The 25,326-nt window shown below is 50.9% G+C and overlaps 2 protein-coding genes across 6 annotated transcripts in view; one reads left to right on the top strand and one right to left on the bottom strand.

Annotated features, from left to right (window-relative positions):
* The first annotated feature begins 5 nt into the window (after nucleotides 1–5).
* On the top strand, nucleotides 6–9,757 carry Bysl (bystin-like). The gene is made up of 7 exons (NM_182674.3): nucleotides 6–338; nucleotides 3,936–4,098; nucleotides 6,950–7,088; nucleotides 7,348–7,481; nucleotides 8,184–8,344; nucleotides 8,508–8,610; nucleotides 9,120–9,757. Exons 1-7 carry the CDS (start codon nucleotides 74–76, stop codon nucleotides 9,463–9,465), a joined length of 1,311 nt encoding a protein of 436 aa, NP_872615.3. The 5' UTR covers nucleotides 6–73; the 3' UTR covers nucleotides 9,466–9,757.
* Nucleotides 9,758–11,360: 1,603 nt separating this feature from the next.
* The window catches only part of Ccnd3 (cyclin D3), a 95,504-nt gene continuing 81,538 nt past the window's right edge, over nucleotides 11,361–25,326 (bottom strand). For 4 of the 5 annotated variants that reach the window (XM_063266666.1, XM_063266663.1, XM_063266665.1 and 1 more), the window contains 5 exons: nucleotides 17,179–17,422; nucleotides 16,076–16,291; nucleotides 13,454–13,613; nucleotides 12,882–13,018; nucleotides 11,361–12,454 (listed from right to left, as the gene is read on the bottom strand). In XM_063266666.1, coding sequence (XP_063122736.1) covers nucleotides 12,287–12,454; nucleotides 12,882–13,018; nucleotides 13,454–13,613; nucleotides 16,076–16,291; nucleotides 17,179–17,376 — 879 coding nt within the window. In that variant the 5' untranslated portion in view covers nucleotides 17,377–17,422 and the 3' untranslated portion in view covers nucleotides 11,361–12,286. Of the gene's footprint in view, nucleotides 12,455–12,881; nucleotides 13,019–13,453; nucleotides 13,614–16,075; nucleotides 16,292–17,178; nucleotides 17,541–25,326 lie in introns of those variants that run through there. The other variant, NM_012766.2, reaches the window with a different exon arrangement.

The raw sequence follows: 25,326 nt of genomic DNA on the forward strand, positions 1-25,326 counted from the left end.
AAGGCGCAAGCGCAGTCTCGTCTCTTAGCCGGCTTCACACGTGTAAACTTTGTGGGCAAGTTTTTCGACAAAAATGCCCAAATTAAAGGTGACACGTGGGGCCAGAAATCAAGAGAGACATGCACCTCTGGCGGAGCAGATTCTGGCTGGGGACGCAGTGCGTGCGGGGACCCGAGAAAAACGGCGGAGACACGGGGTCGAAGAGGAGGAAGAGTATGTGGGACCCCGGTTGAGCAGACGGATTTTGCAACAAGCCCGGCAGCAGCAGGAGGAGCTCGAGACTGAACACGCGACTGGAGATCGGCCGGCAAAACCGCGAGAGCGCGCCACGCGGCTGGGTGAGTGACAAGGGGTGGAGTGGTGAGTTGGGCCGGTCTGATACTCTCCATCGGAATACTGGGTTAGAATTAAAAAGAGTAGGCGGCTTAACTTTCCCGCGTGGTCCTTCACTTCCACTCCTGGGTTTCGGGATCCAGACTTAAGCCAACAGAATGTGATCTCTCACACCAGTTCTAGCATTTATTTATTCTCTGTGCGTTTGAAGTATCTGTGGGCTGCCTGCATAGTGCTTTGAGCTGTGTTAAGTTTTTAGGCAGTTCTGATCCAGAAATAAGATCTTCATCACTCCTGATGGCACCGGAAGTGTAGCTCAAGGCACACATTAAATAGATAATTAGAGTAATATATTCCAGGCAGGAGTGGCGATGCTCACCTGTAATGCCAGCACTCCAGAAGCAAGGCAGAAGGCCTCCTTGAGTACATAGTAAATTCCAGATTAACCTCGACTACATTACATGATAGAACCCTATCTCTCAAGAGAGGGGGAAAGATATTTCTGTTTAAACAAAAACAGATGGACATTAATTCTGTATGGTGGGTATCCCAGGTTTCACGTCCTTCTAGTAAGATCTGAAAAGCAAGTGGGAAGTGTTCCAGTGATGAGGGAGGGGAACGAGTATTGTTCAGAAGCTAAAAGTGGGGTGGGATGGGTGGGTAGATGCTTGGTAATCTGTCTCACTGGGGAGGAACTGTCGTTGACCTCCAGTTGCTTAATCTTCCATTCCCATCTGTCCTAAAAGCAGTGTTTGAATGTGGCTTTAGGGCTACAGCAGCTTTTCTGAAGTAAGGGCTCAAGGAGCCCAGGCTGGCCTCAAACTCTGTAGGGGAGGATGACCTTAAACTCCTGATCTTGCCTCTGTTTTCCATGTGGCATTATAGGTGGTTGGCACCACGCCTGCCCTTAAAAACATTTTGTAACTGAGACTGGGTCTCCTTCAGTTGTTCAAGCTGGACTTGAACTTGCCGTGACCAAGGCAGGCCTTGAGCTTATAGATCCTTCCGTGATGCTGTCAGCAAATTTCACTCTGAAGCCATCTGTTTGATGGCTGCTTCCAGATTTTTCTCCCACGTACGTAGTTCGTCCAAGAGGCTCACATCTTTATTTCCAGTGGTCTTCCTGACAGCTCCAAGTTGAAGACTGGTAGCTGTCGATAGTTGAATGTGTCCACACAGAAGTTCTGACTTCCTTCCCAAACCTGCTCTCTGTTGGCTACACAGAGTTTGTTAGCATGTTAGCCTTCCACTGCTCAAGGCACAATCCAGTGTTCTCTTTCTCACTTCACAGTAAATCCTGATGGTTGTGTCTTTAGAATATATCCAGAGCCAGACCACTTTCCATTAACTTGGAACGCCTCCTGTTTTAGCTACCACAGTCTCCCCTGAATCACTGGGAGAGCATCATAATTTGTATTCTGTAACCTCTGTGGTCCATTCAACAGCTAGAGATCAACAGAATCCTATCTAATCTGCCTCTGTTTCAGGTCTAATCACAAAGTAAGGAGGGGATAAGATAATTCAGCTGGTAAGGAACATGACTTGAGACTCTTGACTTCCACCTACAACAGCTTGTAGTCCCACAGTGTTGAAGACAGATCTCTTGGACCCACTGGGCAACCAGTGTAGCCTAATCAGCTAACCCCAGGTCCCAGCCAGACCCTGGTTCAAAAACAAGGTCATCAGCTCCCGAGAAATAATAGTCAAGATTCCCCTCTGGCCTCTATGATGCAAGGGTTCACTCATATATAAAAAACTAACAACAGCAACAACAAAACACCCCACAAGTGTCAGCATCTGTCTCCTAACCTCTTTTATTCCCCTACTTATCTCATAGCACTTGTCTTCTTTTATTTAACATGTATTTTGTGTGCGTGTCATGATGTGTGTAGAGAACAGAGGAAAACTCTTGAGAATTGGTCCTCAGCTTTTCAGAACACTTGTTCTAGCAGAAGATCCGAGTATGGTTTCCAGCATTCATATGTCAGGCTTGCTGTCTGTAACTCCAGTGGCAAGGGGTCAGATGCCATCTTCGGATCTCACTAGACACCAGGCCCGCGTGTGCACAGACATACATGCAGGCATGCAGGCAGGCACCGCTCACACTTAAAGTAAATCTACAACAAACACCCTTGGCTCTCCCTGAATGTGCTCTGTGGACTCCTTGAGCTCTAGGTACCCTTAGTCCACTTCCAAGCACATGACCTGTTGCTCTGTAACACTGCAGCTAATTTGGCCCATTAGGCTCTTTCCCAGCTGCCTTGCCAGGTGTGTGTGGTGTTTGTCACTACAGGTATGTTGGCACATGGCTTTAATCCCAGCACTCAGGAAGCACCCAGCCAAGGCTACATGGTCAAGACCCTGTCTCTAAAAAAATAAAAGTCAGGATATGTCAGGAATGGCTTGACCCACCTATCCACCTATCGCCCACGTAAGGACACAGAGACATTTTATTATGAAAGCTTGGCCTTAGCTGGCTTGTTCCCAAGTAGCTTATACAACTTAGCCCATTAATACTAGTGTACACGGAACCACATGGCTCATTTCCACTCCTCAGTACCTGTATGTGTTTCTTCCTCTGGCTGTCAAATCCCTTCATATCTCATTTCTTTCCCAGAGTTCCTATCTCTGCCGGAAATCCTCTCCTGCTTTGCTATAGGCCAGTCAGCTCCTGATTAAACCAATGGGACGGAGACAGAGAAGATGTTGTTTATACAACACCTGGACAGGTGATGCTTCACAAAAATAACAATAACAACTGCAAGTCTCCACTGTTACAGAAATCAGTGTGTGAATAATTCAAAGACAACCTTACACAGAACAGGAGCGTTTATCCCAACATCAGGAGCTCAGTGTTAAGCATTGTGGTGTGTGTTTGTGATTCCAGCACTTGGAAAGTAGAGGCCTGAGAACAAGGACCTCTAAGTCATCCTTGACTACCTAAGTCAGCCTTTTAAATGTATTGGTTAATCAGAGTCTGGTGCCACTGACTAGCCCTCAGCCTTCCGGCTTGGCTTTACCTTTCCTTTCTGGTGCTATAGTCTAGTTCTGGCTCTGGCTCCTAATGCCCAACACTGCGACAACACTACTTTCCAGGGTGTACAGCAAGCTCTTGCTCCCAAATTGCCCATCCAGGGCCTCCTCACCCTCACCAAAGTGCCTGTGGTAATTCTGCCTCTACCATGGTTTTAGCCTTAGCACGTAATACAGCTGTACTGTGCAAGCCACAAAGTGGGAAGTCAGGACCCGAGCTACCTACTGTCCAGTTTGATGACAGTACCCATTCCTCGAGGTTATCTGGATGGACCAGGTTCCACGTGTATAGTATAGAATGGCTTCTTCGAGGTCACTGAGGGTAGTGCATCAACCATTATTTCCTGGCATCATCATCTCCTTTTTTTTTTTTTTTTCCGGAGCTGGGGACCGAACCCAGGGCCTTGCGCTTGCTAGGCAAGCGCTCTACCACTGAGCTAAATCCCCAACCCCCATCATCTTCTTGTGCTGTATTTTGTCTCTCAAGATTCCAAGACTCTGGACATGGAAGAGGTGAGCTGACTCCGAACCCCCTGCCCACCATGCTTATTTTGTCATTTCTCTTTTAGGGCCAGGAGTGCCACAGGATGGATCGGATGAGGAGGATGAGGAATGGCCTACCCTGGAGAAGGCAGCCAAAATGACCGTGGTGAACCACCAGGCAGAGGTAGTGGTGGACCCTGAAGATGAACGCGCCATTGAAATGTTCATGAACAAGAACCCTCCTGTCAGGTAGGGTTTGAAGGTTGGGACAGTGGATCCTGGTAGAAAGTTCCCACAGGCCACAGCTGTTGGTCTGACCATTGTCAACAATGGCCCTCCTGAATGGGAATGACCCAGACTCAAAATGCCTTTGTCCGTCTGATCGGGAATTTCATAGGTTACCCAGTTCCTTTTTATAGCAGGGGGCCGTTCTATTGCACTTATTCTTGGTTTGTTGCTCTCATGGCTTAGTCTGTACTTCAGGGCTTTCCTTCTCAGACACGGTGTTTGGGCCAGATACCTGTCTTTGTGCATGGGAGCTAGAACCCAAGGATCTTAACAGCTATCTCTGGCATCTCCCCTCCTGATACCAGCAGTGAGAAATCACTCTACGAATCGCCAGATTTTCCCAGAGGGTGAGCCCTACCTCTGGGTAGAACCACAGACCTATTCCCATGTGTTCTCAAATCTCAATGCTACTTCTGAACATGCAGTACTTAGGCTGCCTGTGGTCAGATTCTTGAGCAGGTGGATCTGGCCCGGTTCAGAGGAGTGGGTTTAGGGCAAAGGGGCTCAACCAGCCTCTTCTTCAGAGTGCGCTGTAGTCCACCTCTTATCATCAATAGTACTGTGGCGAGCAGCTTGGGTACGGGGAACAGGGGAGAACTCTCTCCCAGGAGGGTGTCACAGCTCTGATAATAGTCATAGAGTGTGGATGTGGGCCATCTGCCTGTCCCCCAAAGGGCTCTCCGGCAGCGCCTTGTACCTGGTGGCTCTTGATCCTGACAAACTGAGCAGAATGTTTTCTGCAATTTACTGTAAGGAGGGAAAAGATGGTGGAAAGGGAGACTCTGGGGACTCTGAGCACTGGCTGCTAGCATCTTCAGAAACCAGGCTAAGGTTTTAGGAACATAGCAGTCAGGCTGTGTCATCTAAGGCACATTGAAGGTACTGAGAAGCACTCAAACTAGAAGTCAAAAGACCTGAATTTTACCCTTTTCCCAAGAAAGCCTTGAGGACTTAGGTGAGTGATTGACCTCCGAGTCTCGGTCCCCAACATCTGTGTGGGACTGGGAAGTAAGAAACACCTGCCACCAATGTCATGCAGACCACAGGACACAGTCTGGGAAGTCTGACATTCAGTGCTGCCTGGCGCAGAAACAGTGGCAGAGAAACTTTTCCCCTTGTGCTGGAAGCTCGAGGGTCATCCTCGATAGGCAAGGACTGTATGAGTGCCACCCCCAACCGAGGGCAATTTTAAGTGCACATCGGTGGCCTCTGAAGATCAATTAGCAGACCACAGCCTGCCACATGAGTAATTTGTTAGAACTCCTTCCTTTCCTTTTATGGGTATGAGGAATTTGCCTGTATATATATACATCTCCTGCATTCCCAGTGCCTGTGAAAGTCAGAAGAACCAGAGCTGGGATTACTGGTGGTTTCGAGCCACTGTTTCTGTAGATGATGGGAACTGAACCAGTTCTAAACCACTGAGCTGGCTCTCAAGCCCAAGGTGGAGTAATTTTGACTCCTCATTTGACAGCTTCTGTTTAAAGAGGCTGAACCAGCGAAGGCAGCAGGATGGCTCTGTGTGAGCTGTGCACAGCCTGATGAGCTGACTCCAATCCCAGCTTCTCACTTTGAGGGGTAATTGACAGGCCGAGAGGGATGTGGTTGGTCCTAGGACTGTTTGCACAAGTAGAGGGAAGGGATGACACTATGCGGAGTCTTGGCAAGTAATGGAGATGTGCCGTACACCCACGAGGCCAGAGCTCCAGTTATCTATCTCTGTCTGCCTGTCAGTCTGTCTGTCTATCTTCGGTTTTTTAAGACATGGTTTCTTCGTGTAGCCTTGGCTAGCCTTGAACTCACAAAGATCTGTTTGCCTCTGCCTTCTGAGTGCTGGGATCAAAGGTTTGCGCCACCACTGCCTAGCTCAGAGATCCAGTTTGTATTCATAAGTTGCTCCCCATTCTACGAACAGCGTTTGGTGTGCTTGAAGTAAGCAGCCCTTACTACATGCTGGCTCTGTCTGAGAGTTCTGCGTGCTTCAGTCTTTCATCTTACCTTCAGTTGACTGTCCAGGGTAGTCCATTTACTGTCACCACTTTATAGATGAGGAAACTGAGGCATAGAGGAGTCAAATGACAGGCCCAAGATCATACAAGAAGTAGGAGAGCCAGGGCTCACTTCAGAGCTCAAGGGCCCAACATCCACACCACTGCTGACTCTGTCTCGAATGCAGAGACATCCAGGTCCTGTGCTCTCTGTAGCGCTTTGTGGTGGCTAAATGGACAGAGGGAAAGGTGAGGCTGTGCATCCCAGCAGAATCAAGATTTATCAGCATCCAGGGGAACGTACATTGCTTGCTTCCACCGGCATTGCATATCCTAAAATTGGAACAGTGACAGGACCCAGGGCAAGGACGACAGGCAAGTTTTCCAAGCATTCTTGTTTCTTTTTGGGGGGGGTGGGGAAGTGTTTTGTGACTCTCTTTTTTTCTTTTGAGACAGGGTCTCACTGTCTGGCATGAATCTTTCTATCAAGACCACCATGCTGACCTTAAACTCACAAAGGTCTGCCTGCCTCCCAAGTGTTGGGATTAAAGGCGTGTACCACCGCAACTGGCTTTCTTCTTATAACACAGGAGCCGTGCAGTAGTGCTGCACACCATCAATCCCAGCATGCAGGAGGCAGAGGCAGGTGGATCTGAGTTTGAGGTCAGCCTGGTCTACAGAGCCTGTTCCAGGTGCCAAAGCTACACACAGAGACCCTGTGTCAAAAAAACAAACAGAAACAGTACACAAATGGGGTGAGGGGACTTCACAGTTTTGTGGAAAGTGATCCTCGTTCTTTATGCCTCTTCCCCATGTCTCCACAGGCGCACCCTGGCTGACATCATCATGGAGAAGCTGACTGAGAAGCAGACAGAGGTGGAGACTGTCATGTCAGAAGTATCGGGCTTCCCTATGCCTCAGCTGGATCCCCGGGTCCTGGAAGTCTACAGAGGAGTCCGGGAGGTAAGAGATATCCTGGGCTATCCTGACTCGGGATGGGCTCTCAACCATGGCCCCCGGCAAATATACTATGGCGATCAAGGACGGGATTGGGGCAGGCTGGTAGGATCAGGTTCTTGCACTGCCTGCCCCTTCCTGACCCTGGAGGTCCACTAAATGCTGGTCACCTGGAGAATGAGTCTTTCTGGATTGTTCTGGAGATGAGTGAGCGACAGGCCAGGACCTCGAACACAATGGGTGATTTTGCTTTCCTTGTACCCAGGTGTTATGTAAATATCGCAGTGGGAAACTGCCCAAGGCTTTTAAGATCATCCCTGCCCTGTCCAACTGGGAGCAGATCCTCTATGTCACGGAGCCCGAGGCCTGGACTGCAGCTGCCATGTATCAAGCCACCAGGTAGCATAGATGGGTCAGCATAGCAGGCTGTGGGGTATGCAGGCTCTGCCTGCTGGAGCCGTTCAGTGGGCCCGTGGATCTCTCCTTCGGACCTATTCTGGCGTTCCCTTAACTTTCGCTCTTTGGTTTTTCAGGACAAGTCCTGTGGTACACTTCAGTGGGAAGGGCTTTTCGCTTCCATGCCACAGCCCTGCTGTGGGGCAGTAGCTTGACAGTTCTGATTCTCCTGAGCACAGATGGCCTGGGAAGTAACTCAAGGTGCCCCACTTAAATGATACACACGAGGCCTTGGGCTCACAAGGAGCTCAACTAGTAAGAGTACTTGTACTTCTAGAGGATTGGGGTTCAATTCCCAGCAACGATGTGGTGACTCACAGCCATCTCTAGTCCCAGAGCTGATTCCTCTTCTGGCCTCCATGGGCACCAGGCACATGTATGGTGTGTAGGCATAACTGGCATATGTGCAGGCAAAATACATACGCGCATGCACGTGCGTGCTAAATAAAAGGTTAAAGCTTTTACATGCTCTGTTTGGGGTACATCTGTGGCCGTCCTCTGCCTCTTTAGACTGACCTGGGTGTGTGTGCACACGAGTCCCACATACCCTTCATGAAATGATGTCCCCTTGTCTTACTATAAAACCTCTCGAATACACCATCACGGCCAGTCTTTCTTATAACTCGGAAACTCCTATCCTACTAGGATTTTTGCCTCTAACCTGAAGGAGCGCATGGCTCAGCGCTTCTACAACCTTGTCCTGCTTCCCCGAGTACGAGATGACATTGCTGAATACAAACGACTCAACTTCCACCTCTACATGGCACTCAAGAAGGCCCTGTTCAAACCTGGAGCCTGGTTCAAAGGTAAAAGTGCAGAAGCAGGGGAGAAAGGAGGGGCCTGGAGCTCTTGCGCCGGTGACTGGCTGTATCCCATATCCCACTGCTGGTCCTTGGTGACTGGGGCTGCTGGGTGCTGCTTCATTTCTCTCACCGCGGACTAAATGGCGCTGCGTCTGACTCTGCCTAGGAATCCTGATCCCGCTGTGTGAGTCTGGCACCTGTACCCTCCGAGAAGCCATCATCGTGGGCAGCATCATCAGCAAGTGCTCCATCCCTGTGTTGCACTCCAGGTAGTGGTGGGGAGGTGCAGGAGGACTGCTCAGGGGACAGCCAAGTAATAGAGAGGCTGGAACTTGGTCATGAGTGTGCGAACCGAGGATGAGCTATGATTACCAAAGCCTTCTGCTTGGTTATGCCAGTGTGTGTATGGGTACTCCAGCAGAATAGTAGGCCTTCAAGAGCAGAGTCTGAGGGCCTGGTACACAGTAGGTACTTAGTAAATAATTGAATGACCGTGTGTGTGAATGGACACCTAGGAAGAAAGTGCTAAAAAGTGGAGATGGCGAGACGTTTGGACGTATGCTATAGTTAAACATGGGGATTGCTTGCTAACCAAGCCAGAAGCAGGGATGTGGGCGGATGTGAGGAGATGGTAAAGAGAATCTCAGGAGTATAACAGTGAACAGACAAGCAGCCTGTGGTGGCCCCCTTGGGAACGCTGCTCAGTCTCAAGAGAGGACTTTCCCACACCCATCTCACGGGAGGGGCCTAGTTCCCATGATTCCACCTTCCCTTCCAGTGCGGCCATGCTGAAGATCGCGGAGATGGAGTACAGTGGTGCCAGCAGCATCTTCCTGCGCCTGCTGCTCGATAAGAAGTATGCACTGCCCTACCGGGTGCTCGACGCTCTGGTCTTCCATTTTCTGGCCTTCCGGACGGAGAAGCGCCAGCTGCCCGTGCTTTGGCACCAGTGCCTACTGACACTAGCACAGCGCTACAAGGCTGACCTGGCCACGGAGCAGAAGGAGGCCCTCCTAGAACTGCTTCGGCTGCAGCCCCACCCACAGCTATCCCCGGAAATCAGGCGTGAGCTTCAGAGTGCAGTCCCCAGAGATGTGGAAGATGTTGTTGTCACCATGGAATGAGAACAGTCACCTGTGTTAGTCCAGGGGATGTGGGAGGACCCCAGCTGGTGTAGTTAAAGACCTAGTCAGGACACTGAAAGGTTACCGTGGCATCTGTGGCTCCAGTCTTGGGCAGGGAGGACTGCATCTGGTTGGCTTTCTCGCCAGTCCCTGCTCACTTCTGGAACCTAACTGGAGTCACCCCGGTTCAGTACCCCACAGCCCACCTGGCACCTGGTATGAGGGCCGCTCTCTCCAGGTACTGTGTAAGCTCACTGGGTTTCGGATAAACCAGATTCAGTTATTTATTGGAGCTCTTGTGTTCTGGTCCCTGGAGGGAGAGGTGGGAGTCACTGCTGACTCCTCCCTGTTCCCCGCTCAGAGAAGTGGGTTCTTAGTTCCCACAGAACCCTCACCCCACCTTACTCTACTAAGTTGTGTCTCTAGACTCTTGCTTCCTTTGTTCTCCACAGGAAGTGTGTGTGCACACACCCCTGTGCTCGCACTGCCAAATCTTAACATGGCTACAGTCATGGGTAACTTTAGGGACACCAGTTTCTGCTGCCATGTTGGAAAGGTGTCTGTTGGGAAAGTGACAGTCATTCACTGTCAGGGAAGACTATATTGCAGGAGCAGGCCCTTGCTAGGGGACAGTCACACAACGGAATCAGAAAAAGATGGGATTTCCTCCAAGCTTTCTGAGCAACACGAGCTTTAGGCTGGCTGACAAGCCAGGTCCAGTACCTGTGTCTGCATAACTAATGAGCAAAGAATGGTGTCTGGTTTGGTTTTGGCTTTTTGAGACAGGGTTTTCCTGTATATCCTTGCCTGTCCTCGAACTTAGACCTCTAACTTAGATCTGGAGACCAGGCTAACCTTGAACTCAGCGATCCACCTGCCTGAGACGGCTCAGCTGTTAAAGGCTAGACTCACAATCTTTGTATTTTTTAATAGCCTGAGAAAATTTGCATGAAATTTTAGTAGCAGCCAGCCATGGACCTGTAAATTTGAGGCCAGCCACTGCTAGGTATACAGTGAAACCCTATCTCGCCAAAACCAACCCCTCACATTGCATCACAGCTGACTGACTTTAAGTCCTCCCGTAAAAGTGTGTTTGTTACAATCCAGTTCGTTTATTGAGTTGACATTTGCTTACTCGGTAGTTCATCTTTTTTTTTTTTTTTTTTTGGGTTCTTTTTTTCGGAGCTGGGGACCGAACCCAGGGCCTTGTGCTTCCTAGGTAAGCGCTCTACCACTGAGCTAAATCCCCAGCCCTTCGGTAGTTCATCTTAGAAAGATTAGGTAAATGGGAAGAGAACTGCACCTAGCTCAGCCTAGGCATTCGCTTCTTTGCAGTCAGTACTTCAAGTGGGAGCCAGGGCTGCCTCCTCACCAGGGGAAGTGCTTCCAGCCACGCCCTAACCCCATTCATCCGGTTTTAATGCATTCTGAGCATTGTGCCTGCACAGCATCACATCCCAAGACTGGAGTTAAAAATGGTTGCAGTTAAATGCTGAGAATTAAATCCAGGTTCTCAAGAGTAGCCAGTGCTCTCAGCTGCCGAGCCACCCATCTGGTCCTAGGGGTTTGGTTTTATTTGCAGCAGGATTTTGCTGTGTAGCATAGGTTAGCCCAGAACCTCTCCCTCTGCCCTGAGTGTGCCAGGGAAGTTTGCCACCATGCTGGAGTATAGCATTTTGTATGGTTTTACATAAAACTGCATCCCTGTTTCCCATGAGCCCTCTGGGTTACGGTGGCTACTCCTCAGCTCTATAATCTGTGTGTGTGCCCAGGTAAAGCAGCCTATGCAGCCTAAGCAGTTCCTTCCTGACCCTCCCCAGAAAAGGTACTTATTCTGCCTGAGACCTCTCATTTGTGCCTCCCAGCTCTACAACCCAGGGATCACAAGAGCCAGCTTTATTCTGAAATCTTTATTAAGGCAGCATGATAGAAATGGGCCACCAGCCCAAACCTTGTGGCCTGAGGAAAGACCTGTGTCCATGGGGCTCGCCCTCTCTCCGGATAGTCCAGTCACCTCCACGGCATCCATCCCTATTAAACCCTCCCCGCTGAAGATGAGCTGGAGGGCTACGGAGAGGAAGGCAGGACCCCCTCCCAGGCTGTAGCAGCTCCTGGGCCACAAAGCGGTAGCAGAGGGGAGGGAAAGAGCAACCGCCAGGGTTACCACCACTTGTGGGGTACAGGCCTCACTGTACCCTCTTACGGTTGTATTCAAAGCAATAAATTAAAATGACCATCAGCACCCTCAAGACCCTCAACCACAGAAGCATAGCAGGAAGCAAAGCAACAGTTTACGGGCGCTTGCTCTTCTAGCCAAGGCCTAGGCTGTTCCCGCTAAGAGCAGCTGGAGTAGGATTACACAGCAGCCATCTAGGTTGGCTCCTCATAGGCGTCTATCGGGATTTCTGAAGGACCCAGATCCAAATGCAGTGACCCTGCGAGGGGCAACAACACCTTTGGAAGGTACTGGGGCGTTTTGGCAACTGAAAGGATCGGCGCCCCAGACAGAGGAGGGACTCAAAAGAAATGCTGGTGTGTGGGTTCTACCTGTTTGTATCTCTCTGACCATCATGGCCCAGGACAGCCAAGCTGGTTGAGTGGGAAGGAAGAGGAACTGACTGGCCATGTAGACACCCTCATGACCAAGCAGCCCCTTAGTGCACACTGTGGGGATAGGCAGGACCTGGCCCCTTGGGCTTTGTGAGGGGAAAAAGAGCCCCCCTCGGGCTTCAGATATGGCATGAATTGTTCCTAGAGGCAGGGAGGGGGTGGCAGGGGCCCCTCCTCTGCTTGGTGGCCACCTGAGGGGGCCTGTCCCAAGCTACAGGTGGATGGCTGTGACATCTGTGGGAGTGCTGGTCTGACTGGGCCCCTGGCTGCTAGAGCCCCGGGGGGCTTTGGGCACGGGGCTGGGGGCTGTCTGAGCAGCTTCCCTGAGGCTCTCCCTGAGGGCAGCTTCGATCTGCTCCTGGCAGGCACGCAGGCAGTCCTAGGAAGAAAAAACAAGGTCATCATCCATTGATGGGACTCTTGGCCACAGTACTGACAACAGGCAGGTAGAAGGGAATGACCTCCCCCTGCACACCGTGAAGTCTGGGGAGGTTAGGCCACAGCCCAGCCCAGGAATCAGGGCTTTAGTTCTCAGAAACTGGCAAGAGGATGTGGCAAGGGTGTGAGAGCAACCCTGCATCTGACACCAAGTCCCCCACCCCTGGCCGCGGCACAGCACTTGCCAAGAGGGGGGCATCTACATGCAAGTGTCCGTCACCCCACCCACTCCTCTCCAGACTGGAGCAGGAGATAAAAGGCCAGAGAAGCCGGCAAGGGCATACAATCGGAGTTGGGAGATGGATGCTGCCCTCTGCTGGGGATTCAGGGGAATAGCACTGTTTTTGTGAGTGGGGCCTGAGACTTACCACTTCAGTGCCTGTGATTCCCGCCAGCAGCTCTGTGAGCTCATCTGCAGACATAGAGCAGGCACCCAGGCCTAGCACTGCAGCCCCGATGCTGCCCGTGGCGATCATGGATGGAGGGTACATCGCAAAGGTGTAATCTTGTAAAAGAGAGGGAACCATGAGAAGAGAGGCATCTTACACATCCTACCACACCTTACTACACGCCAGGCTGCATGGATACAGCAGACTGGGAATCCCCAGGGGTGGACGGGGTGACAGAGCCATGGGGAAATGGCAGATCCTAGGGAGGAGAGCGTTCAGTGTGCGCATGGTGCTGGCAATTTGACCAAGACATGCACACTATCACGGAACCACTACCCCAGCCCAACCTTCTCTGAGATGTGAGCAAACTTTCCATCTACCCAAGTTGCGCCTGGTCAGGAACTACAGACTATCTAAAACCCTGGTATGAAGACCTTAGGCAAGTAACCTCTCACTATTATCACCGTACACAGCTCTGAGTATTGAAGCAATCTCCCGGCTACTACCTATCCTTCCAAACAAAACCACAAGTTCCCCAGGTTGGCTTTTACCTGTGGCACAGAGGGCCAAAAAGGTCTGAGCATGCTTTTTGACCAGTGCCTGCCGGTCACTGGGCAGAGAGAGGCGGTGCAGAATCAGGGCCAGGAAGTCGTGCGCAATCACAGCAGCCAGGTCCCACTTGAGCTTCCCCAGGACCAGCACCTCCCATTCCTGGGGGATAGAGAACGAACATGGAGTCAGTGACTGGCAAAGGGGCAAGAGAATTTGACAGAAGGCTCACAGTTCTGCCTCTGGCTTCAGGGGCTGGTGCTGCGGAATGAGTTCGGGGCAGGGAAGATCTGGGGGCAAACACGTCAGCATCCATTGATGTTACTGGGTGCTAGGATGACATGGGTTATCTATCCCTCTTAATCCTCCCATGAATTTGAGGCTGGTGTGGGTTGAAACAGACCAACTCTAAATTCCACAGGCTTCGGAAATCTCTTCCAACCCTGCATCGCAGCCAGGTCTCTTAAACAGAACGAGCATGAGGCCACTCCTAAGGTTCCTCGAAGGGGAGGTGGCCCAACCCAACCCACACCCCCTTTGTGGGACATTATGGGTGGGTCCTGTCTCAGGACGAGGGAGTCCAAGCCAAACAGGATGAATCCAGATGACCCCTGAGAAACCTACATAACCATGGAGAGGTCCGAGGAGGAGGAGGAGGCGAGGAGCCCCAACCCCTGTCTACTCATCTGAAGTTCCTAGACCTGGCCTGAGTTGCACTTCCGAGTTGCACACAGGAGGATTTCTTCATTGTTTTATTTCAGGAAGGAACTCATGGGTTTGACTCCTCACTGAGGTAAAAATGACAGCCCCACCCAACCTCTTCCAGGCCCCCCAGCAACAGCTGTCCCTCTCTTTGTCTGATGACCTAGGTGTCAGCCCCAGGCGTCTTACAGGACCCCACAGAAACAGCCTGGACTAGAGCCAGAAGTAAGGCAAGGAAGCCTGAATTTCGCACCCAGGGCTCTGCTAGCTAGCATCCAGCCTCTGAGGGAGCAGCACCCAAAAGGCAATGAAGACTATGCGTGGTCCTCACTGAGGCTAGGTGGACACCCTCCCCCATCTCCAGACATGAAAATCGCAGCCCTACTCCAAGAACATAGGAGCTGGCTGCATGTAACCCATCCCTGGTTTCAAGGCGCTCTGGTCGGAATTTTCCCCTCCTTTCTGGGGCCTCTGCTCCGCTGTGCGGATTGAGACTGCTGGAGTTCTTGGAGTCCCTCACAACTCTGACCGCAGGCCACTCACAGCTCAGGGCCTTGAGCAGGAGAAGGGCTTGCCTATTCTGAAAAACTCCCCTCACACACAGCCATGTAGACCACCCTAATCTCTTCACAAAGAGTAAAGTCTCCTACCTCCCAGCCTCAATCCCTCAAAAAAACATCTTGCTCCCTGGCTCTGGAAACTACTAGATTCATCACAAAGAACTGTGGGGCCTCCCGGATTCCCAACTCAGGCCTCCCATCCGTGAGAGTTGCTTGACAGGAAGAGGAATCCAGTTCCCCGACTCACAGCAGTCAGGGGCCCCAGTACCCTAGCTTCCCAGCCAGCCAATCACAGTAGTCTGCCTGCTGCCCTCCTCCCTAGGAGATGGGGCCCAGAGACTCCTCTCAGGGTCAGAGAAGGCCTGGCCAGCCACAGAACAAGGTGGAGGGAGGTGCCAGCTCACCCACCCTCTCCCCCAGACCCTATGGGAGAGGACGTTCATGCTCTCTTCCAGATTCAAGCAGATCTCCCACCTCCTCCCTAGACTCCTCCGGGGCAGGGCAGAACCCAACCGATTTTTGCCCCGCCTGGAGGAGCCCAGCCCAAGTTCCCAGCAAGAGGCCCCAAGGAGCCACTTCCCAAACCACAGGAGTGACAGCAGCTCCCCACAGGGTTATGAAAGCCCTTGGTCTGAGTGGGAGGGCCAAGGGGACCAGCATCATTATCACATCGGAAGCAGCTGCAGCTCAGCTCCCTGTCTGTCTCAGCTCTGGCCTTTGGCTGAGCAGCAAAGGGAGAAACTCTTCCACTGGCCCAGAGCAGCTGCTCCAGTTTTTCAGAAGGAAGACAAGAAAGGGAGGGTTAGGAAGGGGCTGTGTCTTTGGGGATAGGAGGCAAAGGGATGAAAACACCTCGGTGCTTCCTTCCAGCAATCAGGGCCTGGCTTTAATCAGCTCCGGGAGGCTTTTCCATCACAAAGTCCACACGGGGATAAAGACTCCTGCAAGGCAGCCCCCTCCCCCACGTGAAGCACATTCCACTCCGGTGGGGGTGTGCAGACATACCCTGCTGTTGCCAATAAATAACTCAGGGTGGCTGTGTAAACCCAGAGGCAAAGTACTGGTGTATAGACCCGCAATTGGACTTGTTGCTATCTGGGGGGAAAACGAGTTAGGATTGGAACTCCACTGCAGTCAGAGGAAAGGGGTTCATTTAGTTTTAAGCTTGCAGCTGAAGCATGACTACTACACTACACGGCCTTTGTCCCACCCTAGTTCTTTTCCAAAATATCAGGCAGGAGGGAAGGGAGGGTTGGTGAGTGAGGGGGTGAGCTTGGTGTTTCTTTTACTAGTACATAGGCGATAGTATGTTGTTGTTGTTGTTGTTGTTGTTTTTTGGGGGGGGAGGGATTCTGCACGCACCCGCAACTGCCAGGGAGCCACAGCTTGGTCCGTATAGATGCAGAGCTTCTCAATAGTCAGGGGCGTGGTTTCGCGCAGCTTGGAGGCCAGCAACAGGCAGACGGTACCTAGAAGCTGCAGTTGCGCCTTTCGGGTGGGGACGCAGGACAGGTAGCGATCCAGGTAGTTCATAGCCAGAGGGAAGACATCCTCCTCGCAGCGCTGCTCCTCACACACCTGAGGGAGGGCGCACGAGTCATTGCTAGGGAAGGACCAAGTGAAACACGGCAGCATGGGCGGCAGCGGGGGGGGGGGGCGGAGGGAGAGTGGAATGTGGAGCAAAAAATAAACCAAGAAGGGATAAACTTAGAACGACAAGTATCAATAACCGAGGAGGATGTGCCCTCCCCAAGGTGACCCCCCCACTTCCTCTGCATGATCTCCTCCCTACCCCGGAGTAGGGGGTGTAAAACAGAGAAGCCCATGCTCACGAAAGATTCCAGACTCCCCTCCCCCACGGCGAGCGGAAGGGGGACGTAAGGGTCACCTAGAGAGAATTGGGACCTTACCCTCATTACCGCCACCCACTGCACACACACTCCCAGGGGGAAGGGAGGGAACTCCTGCCGCGGTCTCCCGCACTTTTCATTTCCCTGTGGACCGGAACCGAGCCCGCGCCACCCCCACCCACCAGTTTCCCCCCCGACAGAACCCCGCGACAGACACAGGAACCAGTTCTGGGGCGAAGGCGGCCGAGCCCAAGGTTTTCCAAACGCGCTCTCCAGAGAGCACGGGGTGAGGAAGGAAGCAGGAGACACCGAGAAAAGCCACTGGGGAAAAAGTGGCCCTTAGCCCGCTTTCCCGACCCAAAGTGAAGCTTAGTTACAGTGCCAAGTGGCTGGCAGTCACAGAAGAAGCCGATCAGGGTTGGGGAAAGGAAAGGGACAGAACGCAGGCAGCTGGTTAGGGTGCCTGTGTGAAAAGGCCAGGCCCCTGTAAGTCTGGGCCGTCAAAGCATCTTGCAGATTGTGGTCGGGATCGGGAAGCACGAACAGGGAAAGTTCAATTTGCCCAGAGCCGGGGGTGGGGGTGGGGTGAGGAGAGGGGACCCGTCCGGGCCTTACCTCCAGCATCCAGTACGCCAGCATCTTCCGCATGTGCGGCTTGATCTCCTTTTGCACGCACTGGAAGTAGGAGGCTCGCGGCACGTAGCGCTCCTCCAAGCGGAGCAAACTCTGCAGGACACGCTGGTCCCCCAGTAGCCGCGGGTCGGGCCCGGCCCGGGGCGCGTGCCGGGTGCCCTCGCAACACAGCAGCTCCATCCTGCTATGGCTCACGGGTGAGAGCAGGAGTGCGGGCTAGCGAGTCCTAGGAGAAGCGACGCGTGTGAGTGAGAGCGCGGGGTGCGGGCGGGTCTGGCGCTGGCGCTGGCACTGTGCGGAGAAGCCCCAGCCCGCCCGCCACCCGCGCGCACCGCTTCCCTGACAGGCGCCCCGCCCCTCGCGACGATGTAGCAACCGTGGAATGCTCCGACGTCACAACGTTCTAAGGGGCGGGACCGCAGACGGAAAGGGCTGGCGGGCGCTATACCCTCCCTCCCTCCCCGGAGCCCCATTGGTCCGCTGGGCTCCGGCCCGCAGGCTTCCGGGCCCTCGGGTCCCTTCTGACCAAGAGGGTGGAGAGAACTTTCTGGGAGGGTGCCCTCTTCCCCATCAATGGGCCCTGTCGCGACTCTAGCCACCCAAGAAAGAACTAGTCGCCAAAAGTTATTCGTTCGCGTATGCGTCCTATTTCAATGCTCTAGGGAATGTGGTAATAACTGCGTACGTAGTTGGGTCACTCTTCCCCTCAAGTGGGTTCTAGGAATGGACTTGAGTTGGGCTTTACTTTGCAGATAGAAGCACAGTAGTAGCTGCAAAGATCTCATTGTTAGTCTGTCGGGAAACGTGGCTTAGAACCTAGTCTACTTCAACGAATTCCGCAGATCTGCTGCAGCAGCAGCAGCAGCAGCAGCAGCAGCAGCAGCAGCAGCAGCAGCAGCAGCAGCAGGAGGGAGCTGAGCGGAAATGTAGTTTCCGACCGATTCAGTGTCTCAGGGTAAACCATCCCCGCACTAAGTCTGACAATCTGAGTATGGTCCCTGGGACCCACATGGTGGAAGAAAAGAAAGCGACTCCCATAAGTTGTCCTCTAACTTCCACACGATTGCTGTAGCATGTACACACGCCCCCGCATGCACACACACAATTTAAAAAAAAAAAAAAAGTAAAAGAAGAAATGCAGTTTCTCAGGTCTGCTGAATGGGACACTGCATTGCTCCAGGGGAGGTATGAGCAGTGTTGGTCATATTAAAAGCCATTTGGAGCTGGATGTGGTGGTGCAAATCTGTAATCTCATAACCTGGCTAATGCCATGATCCACTATACAGGCACTTCAAGGCCAGCCTGACTTCATGAAACTGACAGTCTCTGTCTCTCTGTCTCTCTCTGTCTCTGTCTCTCTCTGTCTCTCTCACATACACACACAGAGACAGAGACAGAGAAACTGCTGCAGATGTAGCTGAGGTTGTAGAGCCCAGGGTTCGATCCCCAGCACTGTAGAACCTAGAAATGATCAAAAGATTAAGGTCACTGTTGGCTTCCTAATGAGTTCAGGACCAGCCTGGGCTACATAAGATTCTATCTCAAAAGCAAAAAGCAACCACACCAAATAACAATAGCCTATGCTTCTTATACCAGGACTTCAGAGCTGACAGAACGATGGTAAGTTTCCAGACCAGCCTGGACTATAGAATGAGACCCTGTCTCTGAACAAAACAATAACAATAACAGATCAGCGTATTGCAGATTTGGGCATGATGGCACATGCCTGTAATCAAATGCTTGGGAGAAGGTAGGAGGCCCGTGGAGAATTCCAGTCCGGCCAGATCCATACCAGGGGACTCAAAAGAAAGGAAGGGAGGAAGAGCACCCTTTTAATCCCAGCACTTTGGAGACAGAGGCAAGCAAATTCCTTTAAGTTCAAAGCCAGCCTGGTCTACATGGAGTTCTAGGTTAGCCAGAGCTGCTGTATCACGAGACTATGTCTGAAAAACAAAAATAGAGGAAAAGAAGAATGTAATAGGTAAGAAAGATGGGAAAGAGGAAAGGAGGGGAAGAAAGAAGGAAGCCCACCCACCAGACACTCCTCTCTCCGCTCAGCCCAAGGGAGCTCTAGAAAAGCAACGAACAATGTGTAAGCATTGAGAGCCGTCTACACCCCAGGCACTGCGCAAGGGGTCAGACTCCGCATCTGTGGGGTAGATTCTCATACAAGAAGGAGGAGGCATGATGGGATTACTTCCGTCACAGGTCACTGCCCCAGTGGTTCCTTTCCTTGTTGAGAAAGTGTCTTCTTACTTTATAGCCCACGCTGACCTTGAACTCCCCTGCTTCGTGCCTCAGTTTCCCAAGTGCTGGGATTACAACTGTGTGCCACCATGCCTGTGCTCCAAGCTGTGCACTTAACGAATTGGGGAGGGGACACTTTTGGAGACAGGGTCTTATGTGACCCAGGCTATCTTTGAATATAATATATAATCGAGGCTGGATCTGATCTCCCTGCTTTTACCTCCCGATTGCGTGCTTTACCCAAATGGAGGTTCTGTTAGTTTTATGACACAGGGTCTCACTATGTGGCTCTGACATTTATAGGCTCAACTCTCTGTAGCTTTGACTCTAGGTAGACGAGAATAGCTCCAGCTTGCAACAATCCCCTCCCTGCTTCTTCCTCTCAAATTCTGGATTACAGGAATGCACCACCAAACTTCCTGTCCTGCAGGGCAGAGACAAAGTCTTGTGTAGCCGTGTATCCTCCGGATACATCAACCAGCTGTGAGCGCCAACAACAGTAACGTGCACATACTATAGGCAAGAACTGAACATATCGGAGATGCAATAAATAATATTATCTTCACGACAGCCTTGCAGAAAGTATATTATTTTGCTCCTTTGTAGTAGGGGCTGGGTGTTAGAATGGTTGGCTAGGTAGCCTTGGAGAGGTCACATAGCTAGTAGCTGCTGGAAGCAGGCTGCAGTCCAGTTTAGCTCCAGAGTTCATGCCCTGACATGAACATCAGGAGAAATAGATGCTGGGGTTCGCGCTAGGCAGGTACGCTCTACCATTGAACCACCTCTCTAACCCCATGGCTTCTTTTTATTTAATAAGCTTGAAGACCATTTTATTAAGAGTTGGGGGGGGGGGACGACAAACAGGGAAGGGAGCTACCGGGAAGAGGAAGATGAACTGAGGAGGAGAGAAAGCCTTGCCTTTTGAGTTAGGACCATCGATGGAAATATGCAGCATCCATCGGAGAAAAGTGAGGAAATTGTCTTCAAACAGGGAGAAACCCCAAATCTCCAGGGCAAACATACAAGAATTTGGAAGACAGAATGAAGGAACTGAGAAAGTTAAACACGCCGAGTTAGAACTCGAAAGGGGAGAGGGGTCCTGTGCCACCAAGAACTGAGAGCACCAGCCAGGACCAGCTCTTAACCACTTCAATCCTGTTGCCTCTTGGGCTGTCCCAGGGATGTGTATTGATTGATTCCTTGTTGATTTACTGAGAAAGAGCACCCAGAGACAGCTGAATAGCTTTCTTGGATAGCTAGCTGGTCAACAGCCGCACTGTCTGGGGCCTCCAGGGCCAAGGAGATGGCCAGCTACATAAAGGTTGGCTGCTGAGGTAGCAGAGGGCCCCCTCAGTGGGACTCCGGAGAGGGACACCGATCAGCTTCACCATCATTGCCCCTTGAAGAGCAGAACTAAGAAGACAAAGCAACAAGGCAAGGGCTGTGAATGAGGCTCAGTGGGTAGAGTGTTAAACAAAGAAGCAAGAGGCCCCAAGTTCAATGCCAGCACTGCAGGAAACTGGGCAAAACTGGGGGTAGTAGCTCACAGTGGGCATCGCAACACTTTGAAGGTTGAAGCAAGGAAGAGAAGAAAAGTTCAGGGCCATCCTGGTCTAGGTGAGACTCAGCCTCAAAAACAAAACAAAACAAACAAACAAACAAAAACTACAGAAAAGGAAGAAAGAAAGAAAGAAAGGAAGGAAGGAAGAAAGAAAGAAGAAGGAAGGAAGGAAGGAAGGAAGGAAGGAAGGAAGGAAGGAAGAAAGAGGGGGCAGGAAGGAGGGAGGGAGAGAGGGAGGGGAAGAGAAAGAGAGGGAGAAAGAGAATCCTGATAACCAGCGGGAGTAAATCAAGGCGCTTCAGGCCAGGAGCATCCAATTACCAAGTTACTCAATGAAATGGTAAATTAGAGGACAGCTGGAATGTAACTGTCACAAGCCAGGGGGAAAGCCCAGAGGAAGAAGGATACCAAGCCTCCTTCCTCCTACCACTCCCTCACCTCTTTATCGTCGGATCTCTCCAACTGAGACCCAGAAGGGGAAGAGTGACAGGTGAGGCCCATCACCTCACAGTAACTCTCAGACGCACTGTGAGGAAGGCGGACACAACTCTGGAGTGAGTTCGAAATCTACCGGTTCTCGCTTGTCTGTTTCTCTTCCCGTCCAGTTGGGTAATAACCAAGTCCGTACCCTACAGGGGTGTTTTGATGACCAAAGGGCTCAAAGTATCTTGCACATATCCAGGGCAAAGGGAACATGCAAATGTGGTCGTTTCTAAACCAACCATGGTAGCTCACACCTGGAATCCTAGCACTCCTCCTCCTGAGGCAGAGGGATGGCAGTAGGTTTAAGGACTGCCTGGACTATAGAATAGTGAGATCTGTCCTCCTAAAAAAAAAAAAGGTTACATCTGTAGTAACAATGATCCTCCCCACACTCTCTCACGCACCCTTCTCTGAGCTGGGGGTAGCTCAGAGGGAAAGCACTTACCCAGAATTCATTTAGTCCCTAGGTTCAATCCCCAGGCCCACAGCGGGGGGTTGGGGTGGGACACCAGTTAGTTGTGATTATGGTTTTTAAAAAGCCAAATTTGTTCTTGGGTATGGGTATTTACAACTAGCAGCATAATGACGGTGGCTGAGACTGAACCCAGGGCTTCCTGTATGCCAAGAACACGTGTCCTTTTATGGCCCCTTTTATAACTTTTAATAACACCACAATTGAGAAATTAAAGGGCTAGAAAGACTGCTCTGCAGTCAAAAGCAGCTGCTGCCATTTGCAGGGCCCTCAGGTTCAATTCCCAGCACTGACATGGCCGCCTGTAACTTTAGTTCTAGGGAGTCTGAGGCTGTCTTCTATCCTCCACAGGCACCATTATGTACACAGAAACACGTGCTGGCAAAATACCCCGGCACATAAAATAAAAATATTTTTTTAAATCGAGAAATAACACCATTGTACAAACCGGGGCCTGGTGGCACAGACCTGGAATCTTAATATGAAAATCTCTCCAAGTTCAAGGTCAGCCTGCACTATGGAGTGAATTCCAGGCCGACTTGAGCTAAAATGTGTCTCTAAGAACAAAAAGAATAATTATTACTCCTTTAAAAGCAAAGGCCGCTAGCCTGGTGTGACAGCACGCACCTTTCATCCCAACCCTCAGGAGACAGAGGAAGGCAGATCTCAGTGAGTTCGAGGCCAGCCTGGGCTACACCAGAGAAACCCTGTCTCAAAACAAAAGCAAGTACATAAATCAGCAAATAAATAAATCTAATTTTGTTTTCGGCTCGAGATCATCTTCAGCTATCCTGTGAGTTTGAGGCCAGCCTGGGCTACAGAGTGAATTCTAGGACAGCCAGAACTATACAGAGAAACCCTCTCTTGAAAAACAAACAAACAAACAAACAAACAAACAAACAAAGTTACATTCTGGCCCAGCATATTAGCTCATGTCTCTAGTCCCTGCATTCATTCCAGGAGCAGAGGTGTGTGGATCTCTGTGAGTTCAAGTCCATCCTGGACTATATAGTGAGTCCCAGGCCAGACAGGGCTACTTAGTGAGACCCTGTCTCAAAAATAAGCAAACAAATAAACGATGTCCTTACTGTCCAATGACATCTGTATATAATGTTCTGTGGGACAGAATATTAAACAAACAAGACAAAACAACACACAAAGGATTTCTTCCCACTTCACAATGAAATGTCTTACTACTAACCAAAGTCCTGACTAGCATCCCGATTCCCGGGAGGTTTCCCTACTGATCAAGAAACTCTGGAGCTGGTGAGAAGGCTCTATACAAAGCCTGACAACATGTTGATTTCAACCCCTAGGATCCACATGTTCACACTCACACACGTGTGCACAGAAAAATAAATAAAATGTAAATTTAAGAAAAAAGACTGGGTGGGGTTAGTTAAGAGTGCACTGACAAGGTGCTGGGCATTTAGCTCAGTGGTAGAGCACTTACCTAGGAAGTGCAAGGCCCTGGGTTCGGTCCCCAGCTCCGAAAAAAAGAACCAAAAGAGTGCACTGACAGGGTTGGGGATTTAGCTCAGTGGTAGAGCGCTTGCCTAGCAAGTGCAAGGCCCTGGGTTCGGTCCCCAGCTCCGAAAAAAAGAAAAAAAAAAAACACAAAAAACACAAAAGAGTGCACTGACTACTCTACTACTCTTCCAGAGGACCCCGGTTCAATTCCCAGCGCCCACATGGCAGCCTACAGCGGTCTGTACAGTGACTGTAACTGAGGCACAATGAGGCAGGATGTTCGTCTTGAGATTCCAGCCGTCATCGGTTGAAGGCTTCTATAGACAGACCCTGGGGTAGGTACGATAGCTTCCCACAGAACAAGCCACTAAGCAGTCGTGGTGCCTGGCACTCAGAAGAAGGCTGCCACACTGAAGTGACAGGTACCATGACCGCCTAGGTAAGAACTCTCCCGGTATAGCTAGCCTCATATTCAAGATATTCAGATGGATATGGGTGTGTACATCAGAAACGGAATCTGAATCTGTTCAGTGAAAAACTGCTGATGTTCCTAAGGCAAGTCTTGCCCGGTCTACCTGGCCCAGACCTCACCGTGAACATCTCTGGTCTAAACCTATGGTCATCCCACTTCTGCCTCTCCAGCGCTGGGATTGCAGGAATACACTGCCGTGTGTCTGCTGTAAAGCTGAGATAGCTATATTCAGTGCTGTACTTCAGAGAAGGTCTCATGCAGCCCAGGCTAGCCTCAAGTACTCGCTTTGTAGATGAAGACGTCCTAGGACTGCTTTGACTCCATCTCCTGAATTCGGGGAATCCAGGCAAGAGCCACCATGACCAGTTTATACAATGCTGGGGACTGAACCCAGAGCATCCTACGGGCTACCGAAGCCCTCTGCCCACTGAGCCGTTTTACACTAGAGCTGTTTTATTTTATTTTAAATGTGCACGTGTTTGCACATGCGTGTGTTTGTTTGTAGGCCTCTCTATGCCCAGCTTATGCACTGTTGGGAGGGAACCCATGGCTTCCCACCTGCTGGGCAACTAGGTAAGAACTCCAGATGAGGTGTGTTTGATACTCCTTACCCGTTTGTTCTGTTTTGGCTTTTCTCAGACAGGACTCTGCTCTGTGCCCTGACTGACCAGATGCTCGTTATGTAGCCCAGGCCAGCAATGCTCTTGCCTCAGCTTCCCAAAGGGATCACGGAGAAATGCTACCACAAAGCTATGCTTTAACCACTCTGCTGGGATGCTGGGGCAGCCTCTGCCACCTCTGCAATGGAGAAAGGGGCCTAGTGGGTTACCTGAATGAATCTCTCTCCTGGGTGACACTGTTGAGGTACTGATTATCCAGTCCTGAGGCTACCTCTGGACTCTGTGATGAGTGAAGTATCACCTCTTCCTCATTGTTTAAATCACTTTCGCTCTTCTTTTTTTTTTTTTTTTTTTTTTTTTTTTTTTTTTTTTCCGGAGCTGGGGACCGAACCCAGGGCCTTGCGCTTCCTAGGTAAGCGCTCTACCACTGAGCTAAATCCCCAGCCCCACTTTCGCTCTTCAAGTAGAAGTTCAGTTCTATCACTTACACACCAAGCTAGCCTTCACCTACACATTGGGCTAGCCTTCACCTACACATCGGGCTAGCCTTCACCTACACCACAGCAAATAGGTCAAATCTTACAAACATTCAAGAAAGGTGTCATTCCCAAATCAGAGGATATCACAAGAGGGGTGACTTCTCAATGAGCTTCATTAATTTTTCTATTTATTTTGGTGTATATATATATATATAGTAATATATGCCTTTAATCCCAGCCCTCGGGAAGCAGAGGCAGATGGATGTATATGAGTTTGTGGCCAGCCTGGTCTATATAGTAAGTTCCAGGCCAACCAAGGCTACATA

The sequence above is a fragment of the Rattus norvegicus genome, chromosome 9 (genome assembly GCF_036323735.1).
Source record: "Rattus norvegicus strain BN/NHsdMcwi chromosome 9, GRCr8, whole genome shotgun sequence".
Classification (NCBI taxonomy): Eukaryota; Metazoa; Chordata; class Mammalia; order Rodentia; family Muridae; genus Rattus; species Rattus norvegicus.

Bases quoted from the DNA above. Each gene is read 5' to 3' on its own strand.
- Bysl (NM_182674.3), top strand. From the start codon at position 74: ATGCCCAAATTAAAGGTGACACGTGGGGCCAGAAATCAAGAGAGACAT. The intron at 339-3,935 runs GTGAGTGACAAG...TTTCTCTTTTAG, and splicing joins AGAGCGCGCCACGCGGCTGG to GGCCAGGAGTGCCACAGGAT. The intron at 8,611-9,119 runs GTAGTGGTGGGG...CTTCCCTTCCAG, and splicing joins ATCCCTGTGTTGCACTCCAG to TGCGGCCATGCTGAAGATCG.